This window comes from Schistocerca cancellata, chromosome 8 (assembly GCF_023864275.1).
Source record: "Schistocerca cancellata isolate TAMUIC-IGC-003103 chromosome 8, iqSchCanc2.1, whole genome shotgun sequence".
Classification (NCBI taxonomy): domain Eukaryota; kingdom Metazoa; phylum Arthropoda; class Insecta; order Orthoptera; family Acrididae; genus Schistocerca; species Schistocerca cancellata.
The window spans coordinates 375,854,843-375,873,769 of NC_064633.1; the positions used below are offsets into that span (position 1 = coordinate 375,854,843).

At 41.7% G+C, this 18,927-nt stretch overlaps 1 protein-coding gene across 1 annotated transcript in view; it reads right to left on the reverse strand.

The window, feature by feature from the left end:
• Positions 1-18,463: 18,463 nt before the first annotated feature.
• LOC126094449 (28S ribosomal protein S30, mitochondrial) overlaps positions 18,464-18,927 on the reverse strand; it is a 77,932-nt gene continuing 77,468 nt past the window's right edge. Inside the window, exon 7 of the mRNA XM_049908820.1 lies at positions 18,464-18,735. Coding sequence (XP_049764777.1) covers positions 18,538-18,735 — 198 coding nt within the window. The 3' untranslated portion in view covers positions 18,464-18,537. The remainder of the gene's footprint in view (positions 18,736-18,927) is intronic.

The following is an 18,927-nucleotide window of genomic DNA, read 5'->3' on the forward strand; positions in this document are numbered from 1 at the left end:
GAATAAGAAAATAGGAATGCGGTAAGCTACTGTGAACAATATAGAGAACATATTATTGTAGTCAAGACAGACATAAAGCCCAAATCCACAACAGTTCTAAAAGTTTGTATTCTGACTAGTTCTGCAAATGATGAAGAGTTTGAAGAAATGTATGATGAGATAAAAGAAATTATTCAGATAGTGTAGGGAGATGAAAATTTAGTAGTGTTGGTGGACTGGAATTCGATAGTAGGAAAGGGAAACGAAGGAACGATAGTAGGTGTGTATGGATTAGGGGAAAGGAATGAACAAGAAAGCCATGTGGTAGAATTTTGTATAGAGCCTAATGTAATCACCGCTAACGTGAAAGAAGGTTGTGTATGTGGAAAAGACGCGTGCACACTGGAAAATTTCAGATTGATTATTTAATGGTAAGACAGATTTCAGGACCAGACTTTAAACTGACATTTCCAGGGGCAGATTTGGACTCTGACCAGAATTTATTGGTTGTGAACTGTAGATTAAAACTGAAGAAGTTGCAAAAAGGTAGGATATTAAAGAGAGAGGACCTGGATAAACTGAAAGAACCAAGGGTTTTTGAGAGTTTCGAAGGGAGCAATAGGGAATGATTGACACAAACAGGGGATAGGAATGCAGTAGAAGAAGAATGGGTAGCTTTGACAGATGAAATAGTAAAGGCAGCAGAGGATAAAATAGTTAAAAAGAGCAGGCTTAGTAGAAATCCTTGGATAACATGACAGATATTAAATTTAAATGCAGACAAAAGGGAATACAAACATCTAAAAATGAGATTGATAGGAAGTGCAAAATGGCTAACCAGGAATGTCTAGAGGAAAAATGTAAAGATTTAGAAGCTACTAAGAGACCGATACATAAAGCCTACAGGAAATTAAAGAGGCATTCGGAGAAAAGGAAAGCAGCTGTATGAATACTGAGAATTCAGATAGAAAACCAGTCCTAAGAGGAGAAGGGAAAACTGAACAGTGGAAGGAGTAAGTAGAGGGTCTTCACAAGGGGATGTATTTAAGGGCAAGATTATAGAAATGGAAAAGGATGTGACAAAACTCTTCCATCTGGTGAGCAAGGTGCATGAAACAGGCAAAAAGAAATGTAATAATTCCAATTCCAAAGAAAGCATGTGCTGACAGTGGGAATATTACTGAACTATTAGTTTACCAAGTTATGGCTGGAAACTACTAATATGTATTCTTTAGAAAAGACTGGAAAAACCAGTAGAAGCCAAACTTGGGAAGATCAGCTTGAATTGCGGAGAAATGTAGGAACACACAGCCAATACTGATGCTACAACTTATAGAAGATAGGTTAAGAAGGGCAAACCTATATTAACAAGGTGCGTTCCATAAGTAACGCGACCAAATTCATAAAAAATCATTTATTGAATATATTCGTACAAATAATCAAAAATTTTCAAAATAGCACCCTCTTGCATCGATACACTTCTGGAGGCGGTGTTTCCATGCCTGGAAGGCATCCTGGAATGCCTTTTCTGGAATGTCCTTTAGAGCTGATGTAACATGCACCTGGATGCTTTCAGCCTTGTCTCAATGTTTTCCTTTCATGACTCCTTTTAACCGAGGAAACAAGAAAAAGGTCAGCGGGAGCCAGCTCAGGACTGTAGGGAGAGGCTGGGGAACCAGTGGGGTCTTGGTCCTGGCCAGGAAGTCATTGACAATGAAGGCGCTGTGACTCGGCGCATTGTCGTGGTGAACTTTCCACATGTCCTTGATGTCGCTTTGGCAGCACGAGATCCTCCTTTTCAGTCTTTTGAGCACTTCCAAGTAGAGAGCTGAGTTCACTGTAGTCCCGGTAAGTATGAATTCGTGGTGGACAATGCGTCTGGCATCAAAGAAGACAATGAGCATGGTTTTGATCCTGGACTTGCCCATGCATGCCTTCTAGGGACGGGGCGACGATAGGGTGTGCCACTCTGAACTCTGCCTTTTTGTCTCAGAGTCATACTCAAAAATCCACGACTCATCACCAGTGATAACCGAGTTTAAAAAATGAGGATCATTTTCACACATTTCCAACATTTCTCGACACCGAAGCACTCGCATGTGCTTGTGTTTGTCGGTCAACGCTTTTGGGATGAGTTTGACACACACCTTTCTCACGTTCAAATCTTCGGTTACAATGCGGAAAACGGTTGTTTTTGACATGTTTAGAGTTTGTGCTATCAATTGTAGGCTCAGCCATCTGTCACAGTTAAAACAATCATGCACACACGTCACATTTTCGTCAACTCGTGCGGTTGGTGGCCGTCCACTGCAAGGTTCGTCGGTGATCTCCTCTCGGCCCTCTGTGAATAACTTGTGCCATCAGAAAACTTGTGATTTGGACAAGCAATCAGTCCCAAAGACATGCTGAAGTAATGGAAACGTTTTGGTGCAGACTTACCAAGTTTAACGCAAAATTTGATAGCGTATTATTGCCCTACATAATGATCCATTGTGCCGTGTTACATAAACTCAAAACGGGGTTGACGGAAACACACTTCCTGACTCTCCAGCAGCTGGCAGCCAAATGAGACAAAGAGCGTTTTGAAGCTAACATGCCCCTCCACTTAGCCCAGCCGTTTACAAAACACTGTGGTGTAACATTGCGTCAGAAAAAAAATTGGTCACATTACTTATGTAACGCACTCTGTATAGCATTTGTAGACTTGGAGAAAGTTTTTCACGGTGTTGGCTGGAATACCCTCTGAAATTCTGAAGGTCACAGGGGTAAAATACAGGAAGAAAATGGCTATTTACAACTTGTACAGAAACCAGATGGCAGTTATAAGAGTCGAAGAGCGTGATAGGGAAGCAGTAGTTGAGAAGGGAGTGAGGCAGGGTTATAACATATCCCCTATGTTATTCAGTCTGTACATTGAGCGAGCTGTAAAGGAAACAAAATAATCTGGAGTAGATATTAAAGTTCAGGAGAAGAAATAAAAACTTCGAGGTTTGGCAATGGCATTGTAATTCTGAGACAGCAGAGGACTTGGAAGGGCAATTCAGTGGAATGGCAGGATCTTAAAAGGATGATGTAAGATGAACATCAACAAAAGCAAAAAAAGGGGTAATGGAACATAGTCAAATTTAATCAGGTGATGCTGAGGGAATTAGATTAGTAAATAATGCACGAAAAGTAGTAGATGAGTTTTGCTATTTGGGCAACAAAATAACAGATGAGGGTCAAAGTAGAGAGGATATAAAATGTAGACTGGCAATAGCAAGAAAAACATTGCTGAAGGAGAAAAATTTGTTAATGTCAAGTATAGATTTAAGTGTCAGGATGTCTTTTTGGAAAGTATTTTTATGGCGTGTCACCATATGTGGAAATGAAACATCAAGGATAAACAGTTTAAACAAGAAGAGAATTGGAGCTTTTGAAATGTGGTACCACAGAAGAATGCTGAATGTTAGATGGGTAGATCACGTAACTAATGAGGAAGCACTGAATAGAATTGGGGAGCAAAGAAATTTGTGGCACAATGTGACTAGAAGAAGGGATCACCAGTTTAGTACTATGGGAATGTGTGAAGGGCAAAAACTATAGAGAGAGATGAATATAGGAAGCAGATTCAGAAGGATGTAGGTTGTTGTAGTAGTTAGTCAGAGTTGAAGAGACTTACACAGGATAGAGTAGCATGGGGAGCTGCATCAAACAAGTCTTCGGACTGAAAACAACAACAATATTACATACCATATATTATCCTTGCATCAATGCATCTCTTCCATGAACTGTTACAATATCTTAATAATATTCATGTCTGCTCAATGGCCACAAACTTACACAATATTCTTAATTGTATTTTGCCTTCATAGAATTTCTGTGGATGTTTTTGGAGAATTCACTTTAACTTTTTTAGTTAGTTTTCAGCATGTTCACAGGTGAAAAAATTAAACTCCATAAACATTGACAGAAATTCTGTGAAGGCAAAATGATAAATTACACAACTGCTGAAGATGGGAATGTAACGAAGAAATATTAATTGGCTATTTCAAGAAGGCTATGACTTTCTAAAGTTATGTTCTGAAATGAGGTCTATTCGTCTGACATTTTGCCCACCATACTAGAATAGCTTTTTGCCTCTCCCCCGCAATACCGTGGTCAAACCCTAAGCTCCTTCGGCACCCATTTTCCTACCCTATGGCTTCTGCCCCTGAAACTGTCCCCACTGTAAGACTTGTCCTATGCACCCTCCTACCACCTCATACAGGAGCCTTGTAACTGGCAAAACATACTATCAAAGGAAGAGACATCTGTGAATTGAGGTTTGTTGTGTATCACCCATTACGTTAACACTGTTTGGCCTTCTAGATAGGTATGACTGCCACCAACTTATCATTTAGGATGAATGGGCTCAGAAGATCTGTACTGACATCACACAATATCCTGTTGCGGAGCACATTCTATAATATGAGAATCATGACCTCGATGCCTGTTTCACCAAACATGCCATCTGGATTCTCCCCCTGACACCAGTTCCTCAAAACTATGCAGTTGGGAACTGGCATTGCCACATATACTTAGTTCTTCCCACCCACGCCAACTTAGTTTACATTAAATTCATCAGTCTCAACCTCTCCTTTCTTCACTCCCTTTTAGTTTCCTACATCTTTCATTTTCTGACATCTCTATCCCATCCACCACCTCTCATTATCCTATCTTCCAGCTTTAAGCTCTCAGGTTTTCAGATTTCATCAGGTACAATTCCAATAATCAGTTTTTCTTCTCACCCTGTCTGGGTTAAGTTTCCCCTGACCTTGGGTTCTGGGCAACATTTTTGTAACTCTCCTCATTTCCCGACCTAGCCAGTCATTTTCCTTCACCCCTCTTTTGGAGGGTTGTTGTCTTAAGATAAACCACTTCAGCCGTAAGTATTTATAAGCATGAGCAGTTTCACAGCATTTTTAGCTGCACCATCAGGTGTAATTTTGTTGCACCTGATGATTCAGCTAAAATGCTGTGAAACTGGTCATGCTTATAAATAAAGTACTTACATCTGCTGATTTTTATCTTCAAAATGAAAGTTTTAATCAAATTTGGTACACACACTATTTACTGTCAGGAAAGAGGTACTGAGGGGATACAAACCATGTAGATCTGAAATGTTTCCTATTGTGCTGGGATCAAATGCTTAACTTGAGTTATATGCTTCATAGAGTTCATTTATTGCTGTTGAAAAGAAATAAGTTGCAGTCATGGTTTAACAAAGACTGACCAAGTGTGGGTAGTAATGCCCACATTAATTTGTCAACCAATGGAAATTCCAGGATGGAATGTAACAGTATTACGAGAAGGAATCACCTAGCAGAGTTGCCGAGTTGCAGATAGGCACAACAAAAGGACTGTTAAAAATAAAGCTTTCAGCCAGCAACATGTATGTCAACAATACAACACACACACACACACACACACAAAAACTGCAGTTTCAGGCAACTGAGGCCACACTGCGAGCAGCAGCCCCAGTGCATGATGGGAGTGGCGACTGGGTGGGGGTAAGGAGGGGGCTGGGGAAGGGGTAGTAGGGTAAGTGTGCCAGACAGTGAAGTGCTGCAGGTTAGATGGAGGGCAGGTGATGTTGGGGGGGGGGGGGGGGTAGTGGAAAAGGAGGGAAGTAAAAAGACTAGGTGCAATAGTGGAATGAAGGCTGTGTAGTGCGGAAATGGGAACAGGACAATGACTAATGAAGGGTTAGGCCAGCAGGGTTACGGGAACGTAGGATATATTGCAGGTAAAGTCCCCACCTGTGCAATTCAGAAAAGCTGGTGTTGGTGGGAAGGATCCATATGGCCCTGGCCGTGAAGCAGTCACTGAAATGAAGGATGCCATGTTTTGCAGCATTCTCAGCAACAGGGTGGTCCACTTGTTTCTTGGCCACAGTTTGTCGGTGGCCTTTCATACAGACAGACAGCTTGTTAGTTGTCATGCCCACATGGAATGCAGCACAGCGTTTGCAGCTTAGCTTGTAAGTCACATGACTGGTTTCACAGGTAGCCCTGCCTTTGATGGGATAGGTGATTTGTGACTGGAGTGGAGTAGGTGGTGGTGGGAGGATGCATGGGACAGGTCTTGCATCCAGGTCTATTACAGGGGTATAAGCCATGAGGTAAGGGGCAGGGGTTGTGTAGGGATGGATGAGTATATTGTGTAGGTTCTGTGGACAGCAGGATACCACTGTGGTAGGGATGGGAAGGATAGTGGGCAGGACATTTCTAATTTCAGGGTACAACGAGAGGTAGTTGAAACCCTGGTAGAGAATCTAATTCAGTTGCTCCAGTCTTGGGTACTGAGTTGCAAGGAATGCTTTGTGGATGGAAATTTGGGAGGTGGAGGGAAACTGGAAAGATAAGGCATGGGAGATTTGTTTTTGTACAAGGGTGGGAGGATATTTACAGTCACTGAAGGCTTCAGTGAGATCCTCAGCATATTTCGAGAGGGACTGCTTGTCACTGCAGACGCGATGGCCATGAGTTGCTAGGCTGTATGGAAGGGACTTCTTGGTACGGAATGTGTGGCAGCTGTCTGAAGTAGAGGTATTGCTAGTGGTTAGTAGGTTTGATATGGACAGAGGTACTGATTTAGCCATCTTTGAAGTGGAGCTCAATATCTAGAAAGGTGGCTTGTTGGGTTGAGTAGGACCAGGTGAAGCAAATGAGAGAGAAGTTATTGAGGTTCTGGAGGAATGTGGATAGGGTGTCCTCACCCGCGATTCAGATTGCAAAGATGTCATCAATGAATCTGAATCATGTGAGGGGTTTAGGATTCTGGGTGTTTAGGAAGGATTCCTCTAGATAGACCATGGTTGGCATAGGATAGTGCCATGTGGGTGCCCTTAGCCATACCCAGAATTTGTTTGTACGTAATGCCTTCAAAGGAGAAGTAACTATAGGTGAGGATATACGAAGGGGGACCCAAAAGAAACCGGATTGTTTTCATAAAAAATTTATTGATGAACATTTTTACAAATTTACTTCAGTCACCTTCAAAATACTCTCCATTACATGCGATGCACTTGTCAAGTCTCTTTTCCCACTGTTGGAAGCATGTTTGGAACTCTTCAAGTTTGATATTGTCCAGTGCACTTTGCGAAGCTGTTTTTACCACCTCCACATCGTCATAACGCTCCCCTTTTAGCATTTTTTTCATTTGTGGAAATAGGAAAAAGTCGCTTGGGGCTAGGTCCAGCGAATTCGGAGCGGGGGAACGACAGACCACCTCTGAGATGCCAAATAGTGGGTCACTTGTAAGGCCGTGTGTGCTGGAGCGTTGTCGTGATGCAGAAACCAGTCACCTAATCGCCAAAGTTCTGGGCGTTTCCTCCTCACATCCTCTCGCAGACGCCTTAAAACATCCAAGTAAAAGTGCTAGTTAACTGTCTGGCCAGGGAGTATGAATTCCTGATGCACAATTCTATGAACATCAAAAAAGACAATGATCATCGTCTTCACATTTGACCTCACTTGCCTTGCTTTTTTTGGCCTGGGAGAGTTGGGAGTCCTCCACTGGCTTGACGCTTGCTTGGTTTCTGGGTCATACCAGTAACACCAACTCTCATCCCCTTAATGACTTTCTTCAAGAAGTTTGGATCATGTGCAATCTCTGTTTTCAAGTCCTGACACACGTTCATGCGATTAGTTTTTTGCTCCTGTGTGAGAAGGCGCGGAACAAATTTAGCAGCAACACGTCTCGTGCAAATCCTCACTCAAAATCTGCTAGCATGAGCTCCAACTGATTCCTGTCTCTGCAGAAATTTGGTCGATCATTTGGCGACGATCCTCGTTGATCTTTTGGCGGACCTTTTCAATGTTCTCCTCATTTCGCGATGTTGAAGGGTGTCCAGAACGAGCTTGGTCTTCAACACACATCTCACCACGTTTAAAGTACCCAAACCATGTGAAAACCTGTTTGCGGCTCATAGCGTCCTCCTGGAAAGCTTCCTGAAGCATTTGGTGTGTGTCCGTTGCAGTTTTTTTAAGCAGGAAACAAAATTTCACACACACTCTTTGTTCTTTTAAAGTTGCCATAACGACTTCACAGAGGTAACCCGCCAACAGTCAGAGAAACACAATACCACACTTGCATGTTCAGCTCTACACCGACGCCGTCTGCACAGCTGTTTCATGAAGGTCTCTACTTACACCATCTAGCGTGAGAACCCTGCACTACGTCTACGAGTGGTAGCGCCATCGGAGTATGTTTCTTTTGGGTCCCCCCTCATAGACAGTCATGACGACTAGGAAGGAGGTTGTTGGTTTGGAATCTGTCCAGCATTGAGAAAGGTAGTGTTCAATAGCGGTAAGGCCATGGGCATTAGGGATGTTAGTGTAAAGAGAGGTGGCGTCAATAGTGATTAGCAGGGCTCCATGTGGTAAAGAGACAGGAACTGTGGAGAGCCGGTGGAGGAAATGGTTGGTGTCTTTCATATAGGAGGGTAGATTCTGGGTAACAGGTTGAAGGTGTTGGTCTACAAAGAATTCAAAGTTCGACTGTTCATTTGTTTAACATATTTCATTATACACATGTTTTACTCTCATTTTTATTCTCTCATTTTTCCATTTCAAGTTTTTTACTTTATCAGGTGGCAGGTACAGTAGTCCTACTACAAGTATGTTACTCTTTGTATGTCATCTCGTTGTCTCTGTAGGCTTGTATCAAGAGAGCAAGGATAGGATGATATTTAGTGGCCAGTATCCTCTTTCTATAACACAAACTGCATGCATAGATTAACTGGGTTCTTTATTCCTGAGAATAAGAAATCTACTTAACTTAAGCTAGTTGTTGTGTGGAACAAACTCTCTGTAATAGTTCACATTAGCCTCACTGCTGGTGAAATACAAAGTTTGCTACGTACGCTCCTTTGTTCGCTGTGTGCTGCCTGATTCTGAGCTAGAGGCTGTGACTCTCACTCTGACTCAGTGTCTCGCTGAGTAACAGACTGGAACTCACTCGTGACAGACTGGCCCTCCAGTCCGCAGTGGCAATATAAGTACTGGCGACCAAGAGGGCATTGGTGGCGTCTTTCCTGCAAGTCTATCGTTGGCCTCCATCGATCTTCTCACAACCACTTTGCTACCTGGTGTGTTGGCATCAGCTTATGCCAGTACAATTCTCATCTACATTTTGCCAAGATTCACAGAACAGTGTATGGTAATAGTAATTTTCCATTATCTCAAGTAAGACACAACTTCAAAGATATTTTTTTATTACAATAATCAAGCATCTAGTTAATAAAGTGTCTAAATCATTACATATCTTTCATTTACAAAATATGGAGATTTCAAATTAAATCTTAATATTCCTTATTCAAAAGTATGCTGTTGCATAGTCTATTATATTTAAAATTTGAGCCAACTTTTGCTATCATGGGCAAAATTCAAATCTCTCCCTATTTCTACCATTACAATCATTGTTTTTTTCAATTTGTGTTCCTACACCTTCCTGATGCAATGAGAAATGTAGAAGTGGAATGAAATGTTTTAGTCAAGTTTGTGTTGTGCAATTAAATATCATCAATATTAGACATCAGTGTGTACATATAGTTCAGAGAAGAAATATTAATGTTATGGTGGTCCTACCGGTACTTCCATAAGTAAATGAATCTCTTCCCATGTATCACATCAAATTTCTCAATACAACATTGCAAATCATTTCTTATCAAAGTCCACATGGCTGCATAGTGAATCAATGCATGTGTGTGTATTGGTAATAATCGATCAATCTCTCATGACAATGTAATCATCCCAAGCTATACTGATTGAAGTATTGGCAAATATATATGCATGGCTCCATTTCTCTCGTCACATAATTATCATCATCATCATCATCATCATCATCATAGTGTAACAGAATGAAGTGTGTTGTCAGGGTTAAGTTCAAAGTAAGAACAATATTCTTCTTCTTGTCAAACAAATGTGCCTTAAAACTTACAAAATATATGGCATAGTGTAAGTAAAATCTCCTCACTTTAGGATATATTTGCTCTTAATTTTAGTATTAGGTCAACATAGTGTGTAAGGTATTATATTTCAGTGTATACAGAGTGTTTGGGGAGGAAAGCTCAATATTTTACACAGTGATGTACAAGTAATTCTGAACAAAAAATGTTATATGAACATAGTGCTGCAAATGCTTCATTAGGGAGGTACGGGTATTGAAAGGAACTTTAATTCTGCAAAAGCATTATAGCTAGGATACAGAGATACTGGAGTGGCATGTGGTTAGGCACTGAACTAATTTTAATATTTAAATACATTTATTAAACAACAACTGCTTACATCAGTACTTTAACAATATACAACTTCAACAATTAGTAAGCAACTCTTGCCATTTAAGCCCTTTAGAATGCTGGAAATTAATGCTCAAAGCCCCATTGCAGTTCATTTACTTAATTGACACAGGTGACAACTGTAAGATTATGTAAGACAAGTTACAACTATTAGTCTTTCCTTACATTGAAACTCAAAACAGGAAATGTTATCAATAAATATCAATAGATCTGAATAGTGTGAAAGTAAATGGACCCTAGCCCCCGTGAGGTGTGAAAGAAAATTTAAATGTAGATGTCGGGTGCTAGTCCCTTCAAATATTAAACCAATCCCAATATAGAAAAGATAAAGCAGGTGCTAGCCCTGTTAATGACTAGTGACTAAAAACAACTAATACAGAAAAATCAGCAAATAGAAGCCAGGCACTAAGTCCTTCAAATATTAGCTCTTATTTGATCTGACATGATTTTAAAACAATTAACAAGTCTGTAAACTGTAACTCATAATAAAATGGCCAGATGGCCAGCAAATATTTTCATCAGTTTCACCTTACCAACATGATGCTTGGTGGATTTTACTCAACAAAAACAGTTTGAAACTGCCTCAACTACAGTGCCAGAATTATCAAGCCTGGCATTGGAACAGTAGCTAGTGACCGCAGTAAAATACCACACAAATACAACTTGCTGTATATTTAACAGCCAAAAGCACACTACATAAGCAACCAGTCTGAGTTCTAATACAGACAAAATTTATGAGATTACACATTTCAAAGAAAAGAGGAAGCACAAAGCATGCTTAATGGACAATGATTTAACAAAGGGAAAACAAATATCTATTGACACTGCTTGGCACAGGCAGAAGTGTGAAACAAGAACAGTGCATGACCCAAACAGAATGAGGAGTGTTGGAACACATGGAAGTCCAAGAATAACAACACTCATCAAACAGTATTTGCATTTCTGAACGTAGCTTCAAGAACCATACTGTCACTTATTGTACACTATCACTTAATAGTGATTGAGCAAAGGAGTTTATCACAGGTATAAACTCACCGAATAATATGTTTCTCACTACAATTTCTCCCAGCACAGTCATTGGCAAGTTTCATGTGCCACAACTAATTGTTGTGTGTGGTGTCTTGCCATCTGGTCTCTCAGCCCAGCAGACTCTTCGGCTCCACTCTTGTCCATCCACTGTGATCTCTCTCCCAGACGCACTGTCAACCCAGACCTGCCTCCTCTGCTCTTGGCTTCCTCTAGCAAGCAACATCCTCATCCACAGGTGGACCACTTCCATTCCACTTTGAACTGCTTAAGAAGGGCTCCAACCTGCCTATGCTCCATGCAATTTTTGTTGACAACTGCACTGAATATCTATGCATTGTGCCAGATATGTCAAATAATTGTACAGTTATTCCTTATGAAGTCATTGGTATGGACGTGCCTATTTGCACATATTAACATGCTATGTGAGCAATACAATTTTCTGAGGGTGAGCATTGTTTCCAGACACTTGTTGGTTTGTGTAAGCAACACAATGCTGGCTGCAAGTTCTTCAGTGGAGTGACATGACTAGATTGTGACATCAGAAGTGGACTGAATCATCAGATGGTGGTTGTGCCATCAGATATGGGTTGCATGATTTCACCCATAGAGCCCAGTCTGATTTCCTCAGCGTGTTCGCAGTTCACGCACACAGTGTTGTCTTATTGGTTCTCTCCACAGTGTCTGCTTGCAGTGTGCAGCAGTGCTGAGGCTCTGTGATTCATGAAACACTTGTACTGTGACATCAGTCTTTTGAAAGACTGTGCTACTAGGGTACATACGGAGTTAAAATCCACAGATAAGTACAAATACAATGGATAAAAATTTGGATTCATTTCTTAGCAATAGATAACAACAGTAGCAACGTAAGGTCAGGAATTAGTTACTCATTTTTTCATCAGATTTTTGTCAATTGGAAATACCTAGACATTGTTCTATGCTTAAAAATAATGTAAATTCTGACAAAACTGAGGATTTCTTCTTTGTATGGATAGTAAATTAATTATTTTTGAGGGCCAAAAGCTGTTAAATTCACATGAATATCAACATATCCATAATTTTGTTTACTTGTACGTGCATTAGATTGTATATTTGAACACTCAATAATGTGCACTGCACTGATGTCTCACAATGCTAACATTTTACTTCTGGCATGTTCGTGGCTTAGTTCAGATGTGATAGTTGGATGCACCACATCATTTTTATATGTGATGTGAAGTTTTCTCATTAAGGTTTGGTGTTGGAGACATGTTTTGAATTCCTGTGCAGTGAAATTCGTGGGCACCGCCTTCAGTAACACACACTCTTGGATAAAATGGTTTCAGTTTTCTCATGAGGTAAGTGCACACTTCTTTATCCAGCAGAAATGCTCTTTACTTGTTCTAATGTTCATTTATCACTCCACCAGGGATCTGAATTATGCACAATGTCCTAATTCTCTACCATAACACACAACTGGTCACTACTAGTTTGTTTTTCACTATAGCAGAAGTATATGTACTTTTTTGTGTGTTTTCTTATTGACTATGGGCTTTTATATTTCCTCATTTTTCTGTCCAAGTCGTTTTATCTACTAAAATTTTTTTGCTAACTAGTTGCATGTTTTTACAAACTTCACTAAATTTATTTTCAGCCTTATTTTAAAATATGCTTCAGGATCTGGGTGTAGGACTCATACGTCATAAATTTAATATTTCAGGTACTAATATATGAGGTCTGTTCAAAAAATTCTGGCACTTTGTCCACAAAATTTTTCAACACTTACTTTTACTTATTGTCCATGGTCTCATTTGAAAAACTCTCCTCCGCAATTGATACAACATTCCCAATGTCTTTTCCACTTGTGGAAGCAGGTTTGGTATGGCTCTCGGTGGATTGCTTGACGTGCCATTGCAACTCTTCATCCATTCAATGGGCTTTTCAACGTTGGAAATAAGAAAATGGCTGCTGGGGACAGATCTGGAGAATACGGAGGATGAGGCAGCACAATGATTTCATTTTTTGTGCAGTAGCCACACATGAGGATGAATGTGCGGGTGCATTATCATGGTGCAAGAGTTTTGAAATGTGTCTCCACATTTCAGGCCATTTCCTTCTCACATTCTCTCACAGGCACCACAACACACCCCAATATTAGCATGATTAACAGTTTGTCCCTGTGGCACAAATTCATGTTGAACTAATACATCAGTCAAAGAAAACTATCAGCTTGGTTTTGATGTTTGACCTGACCTGATGAGCTTTTTTTGTTCTTGGAGAACCTTTACTGACCCACTATGAAGACTGAACCTTGGTCTCAACATCATAACCATAGACCCATGTCTTATCACCAGTTATGATTCTCTTAAGGAATGTCTCGTTCTCTTCTGTACAATCCATAAGCTCTTCACAAATGGCAAAGTGGAGGTCTTTCTGATCTTGGCTCATGAGCTGTGGGACAAACTTGGCAGCAACATTATGCCTCCCGAGAAGATGTGTCAGGATTTCATGACATGATCCAACTGAAAGGTTACATTCTTCTGCAGTGTATCAGACAGTCAAGTGAGCATTGCTGGTAGACACGGAAGAGCATCCTGAATGAGAGTCATCTTTAACTTTTGTCCAGCCATTTTTAAACCATGTGAACAATTTATAATACTCATCACCATAGGCTTCCTGCATAATTTGGTGTGTCTCCGTGAAGGTTTTCTTGAGTTTCATGAAAAATTTAATGCAGTTGTGTTGCTCCTTTGACTCTGCCATCTTGAAATTTGAAACTGTGTGACACAAAATTCCACTCAATACAGCACTGAACAATAACTAACAAACATACAACAGTGAAACTTTTGGCAGTTACACATTAAACACAGGTGTGTGCAGGGATGCCAACTGCATTTCGCTCCAACATACCATTGGTGCTTGGTGCAAAATTGTGAATGTTCTGGAATTTTTTGAATGCAGCTCATACATGTAAAAGTCAGGTCAGAGGAATGTCACTCACTCCCTCTTTCATAGTGTGGGCCAGCCTCCAATGGCTCTCTGGGACCAAGATCATTTCCCCAGTTTCCAGCCTGACAGTAGCAGATAATGTCATCGTGGACCCTATTGCTATCTCCAACACCTTGGGCTGCCATTTTGTGGAGATTTCGACCACCTCCCAGTATCACCCTGCCTTCCTCCATCGGAAACGAGCGAAGGAGGCATGGGTGATTCCTTTCTCTTCTCAGAATTGTGAGTGATACAATGCTGCCTTTACTATGAGGGTGCTAGATCATGCTCTCACTTCATGCTGATCCTCTGCCCGGATGTTCAAATTCAGATGTTGCAACACCTTTCTTTTGTGGGCAAGCAGTTTCTGCTTCATATGTGCAACTGCATCTTGGCAGAGGGCACGTTTCCCAGACACTGGTGTGAAGCCGTTATCATATGCATACTAAACCTGGTAAGGACAAGCAGCTTCCTTATAGCTACCACCACATTTCTCTGCCCAGCTGTGTTTTTGAGGTGATGGAATGTTTGATACAAGCCTGGTTGGTATGGTGGCTCGAGTCTCGCAATTTACTAACCACTGCACAGTGGGGATTTCGAGCGCGCTGTTCTGCAGTTGACTATCTTGTCACTTTGTCCAGCCATGTCACGAATGGTTTTCTGTGGAAATCCCAGACTGTGGCCATGTTTTTCTATATGGAGAAAGCCTACAACACCTGCTGGAGGAATTGTATCCTCCATACATTGTACATGTGGGGGCTTCAGTGGTCGCCTGCCCCTTTTCCTTCAACAATTTTTAACGGACCAGATTTTCAAGGTACATGTGGATTCTGCCTTGTCTGACACCTTTATTCAGGAAAACAGTGTGCCTCAGTGTTCCGTCCTCAGCATCATCCTCTTTGCTATCGCTATTAACCCTATAATAGCCTCTCTTCCACCAGGCATCTCCAGCTCCCTTTCCAGTGACGATTTTGCCAACTAATGCAGTTCTCCATGGGCCTGTTGCATTGAGTGGCATCTTCAGAAATTCTCGATCACCTTGACCCATGGAGCATCGACAGTGACTTTCGTTTTTCCAGTGGCAAAACCATTTGTATGAATTTCTGGTGGTGCAATTGGTTTCTTCCACCATCTTAACATCTTGGGCCTGTTGCTCTTCCATTCGTTGAAACTGCAAAATTCCTGGGGCTTGTGCTCATAGGAAACTTTCTTGGTCCTCCCACGTGTCCTATGTGGCAGCCCGCTGAATGCAGCCCCTCAATGTCCTATGTGTCCTCAGTAGTACTTCCAGGGGAGCAGATCGAACCACCCTCCTCTGTTTGTACCAGTCCCTTGTCCATTTGAAACTAGATTACGGGTGTTTCGTTTATGCATCTTCATGTCCTTCCCTCTTACAATATCTGAATACTGTCCACCATCGTGGCAGCCATTTGGCCAATGGCGCCTTTTACCCAAGCCCGGTTGATAGTCTGTATGTTGAAGCCACCGAACTACCACTGTCCTATTGCCGTGACTTTCTCCTCAGCAGATATGCATGCTATTTGTCTCTCAAGTATGGCCACCTGTCCTATACCTCCTCCTTCAATGACTCCTTTGATTGCCAGTATGGGGTGTGTCCCTCTCCTCTCCTCTGTTACCTCTTGGAGTTAACTTTTGGCTCTTGCTCCAGCAGCTTACTTCACACTACCTGCAACTTTTCAGGTAGGTGTAAACCCTTCACCACCTTGACTTCATGCTGTGGCCCTTTTTCACCTCGGCCTTCATTCGCTTCCTAAGGACACTATTACAGCCTCGCTTTATTACCTTCAGTTTCACGAACTTCGCGATAGTACCTTTGTATAACCTGACGGCTCTCCGACCGACCATGGTGTTGAGTGCGCCTTCATCATTGGCTCCAAGGTTTTTCCATACCATCTTCTGGAACACTGCTCAGTATTTACAGCAGAGCTCTTCATCTTGTATCAGGCCACGCAGTACATCTGGTGACAGGCTTTTCATTGCATCATCTGCTCCGACTATCTCAGTGTCCTACAAAGCCTCTGTGTGCTGTACACAGTCCATCCCTTAGTGCAACAGTTCCAGGAAAGCTGTCATTTGCTCACTCTTGATGGAGCCACTTTGATGTTTATGTGGGTTCCCGGTCACATCAGTCTGACACGAAAAGAGGCTGACACTACTGCCACAGCTGCAGTCCTTGTACCTCAACCTGCTAGTTCTTACATTCCCTCCAATGATCTCTGTGTTGCTGTCTGTCAGCAGATGGTGTTAGTTTGGCATCACCACTGGTCCTCACTTAATGGGAACAAGCTGCCTTATTAAGCCTCTCCCAGCGACTTGGACAATCTTCTCTCGCCGTGAGATCATTTTAGCTAGGTTGCATAGCGGGCACTGTCTTTTTAGTCATCGCCATTTGTTAAGTGGTGCTCCCCCATCAATTTGTACTCATTGAGCTCAGCCTTTGATGGTCCACCATTTCCTGATGGAATGCCCTTTTTTTAACCACTTACGTCCTCAATTGTGTTTGCCATTTAAGTTACCATATGATGATGATGATTGGCTCATTGCGAGAAAATCCCCTATGACTGCCAACGTCTCCAATGGCATGCACTTTCCAATGGGGACCGCCCTTCAGAAGGGGCTGCACCTGCCTAGGTGACTGTTCACACCTCAGGTCACACCTCCTGAACACCTGACAGGGGGATCAATCAGCAACTTGGGAAGGTAGCAGCTCTGGCAATCACCCATCCCTGGGCCTGGCCTGTACCAGGGAGTACATGCGAACCCTACCGGTCGATCTGGGGTTGGGAATTACAAGTTACCCAGTCAACTGTTACGCATCAGATGCATGGCAGCCAGCCCTCAGGAGTGCACAGGGAGGAAGAAGAAAAAGAGGAACAAGGATAAGAGACGGTGAAAAAAAAAAGGGAATGAAATTCTGGTATAGACTACCAAAAATGCAGAATACATTTCCAAAAACAGCCTACACATGTTCCCCAAGGGAGGGGAAGAAGAGGATAGACATGGAGCATGGAAGGGAAAAGATGTTGCAAAGGCTGGGGTCCAGCAGTAGCCAAGCACAAACCGGCCAAAGAGCGCCGAGCCCCCCTGGCGATTCCCAGCTGTCAGCACATCTGCGATTACTACCTCATGTCCAATGCAAGTGCAGGAGAATGTCTCCCATTGCATAATACTGCTCCCAGCAGACTGCCTCCGTGGTGCGCTGCACTTTTCGAGCTACCGTTCATCTCAATAATGGCGTTTGTGGAGACAACCACTAACCCAGTGTAGCAAAAATGTGATTCACACTAAGAGCCCAACATGTTTCCATTAAGCAACAGTTAATTCCTGATGGTTCTATGCTCACTGCAATCGTAAGTAACAACACTGTTGGGTCAACTTGTGAACACCTATGGATGATCTGCTGTGGAGCTCCATGCTCAACAATGTATGATGAACAAAGTTCTCCAAAACACTTGTGCGTGCACCAGCATTGTGCTATTTCAGCAGAGTTGTCACAGATCACCAACTACCCTGCTTTACAGAGCAGACAAGCCCACGAAACCCACATTCTGTGATTAGTTGTGGACATCCAACCATTTAGCGCCTGGTGGTAGTTTCACTGTCCTTTATCTCTCTTTCCATAGATGTTCACGACAGTAGTACATGAACATTCAATCAGCTTTGCACGTTTCTAGATACTTGTTCATAGGCTCTGCATAATATTAATCTGCCGTTTGTCAAAGTCGCTTATCTCAACGGATTTGCTCATTTGCAGCCTATATCTTCACTAGGGTGATCCCCCTTCTGTGTCTGCTCTGCTTACATACTTCTGTTACTGCAACTCTTTCCCACGACATCACCAGGTGGCATCCAATGTCGTAGAGGGCAGTGGCCATAATGTTTTGGCTTATCAGTGTGCACATTCTTGACAAAAAACTATCCTGAGTTACATTGTGAGGAAAATTGATTATCTTGTGGTAGTTGCATATAAAAGGTGAAACACAATCTACAGCTGAATTTTATAAACTTTATGTCTCAGCAGACCATCCCAACCCCAACCTATATCTTTCCTTGGCATTGTTAAAATAAGTCTTTATGAAGTCCTCATAGACTAACAGTATTGTGAGACATTCATGGGAATAGCAAATTCTTAAGAATATTCATAATATATTTTATTTTTATTTTTGGCAACTTTATTCACAATATTCAGTGCTTACAAAATAACAAATTTGTAGATCACAAATCTACTTGCTACTTTTCTTGTAATCATTTTCTGACAATGGATAATAAGTCTTCTTCCACTTAGTTTTCTTGTCCTCCTCTGGCCGCAGACTTTTTGGAATGTACTCTGGTACATGTTCATCATACTGACGTCTGAATGGATTGATGCCTAGCTCAAATGGGCGTCTGCGAGCATCCATAGGTCTAGTTTTATGGTCCACCTGCACAAATAGAACATGCTTTTATGTAAATTTAGGCATAGTGAGGTACTGAAGTAACTTACATTTGCAATGGCATATGGAAAAGAAGATATGCCATCTCATATTTGAAAATATTAATTATTAACAGATGTTTACTGTTTAGTAAATCCTATTTAAAAGCTGATGAACAGTGCATAAGAGGAAGCTAACATT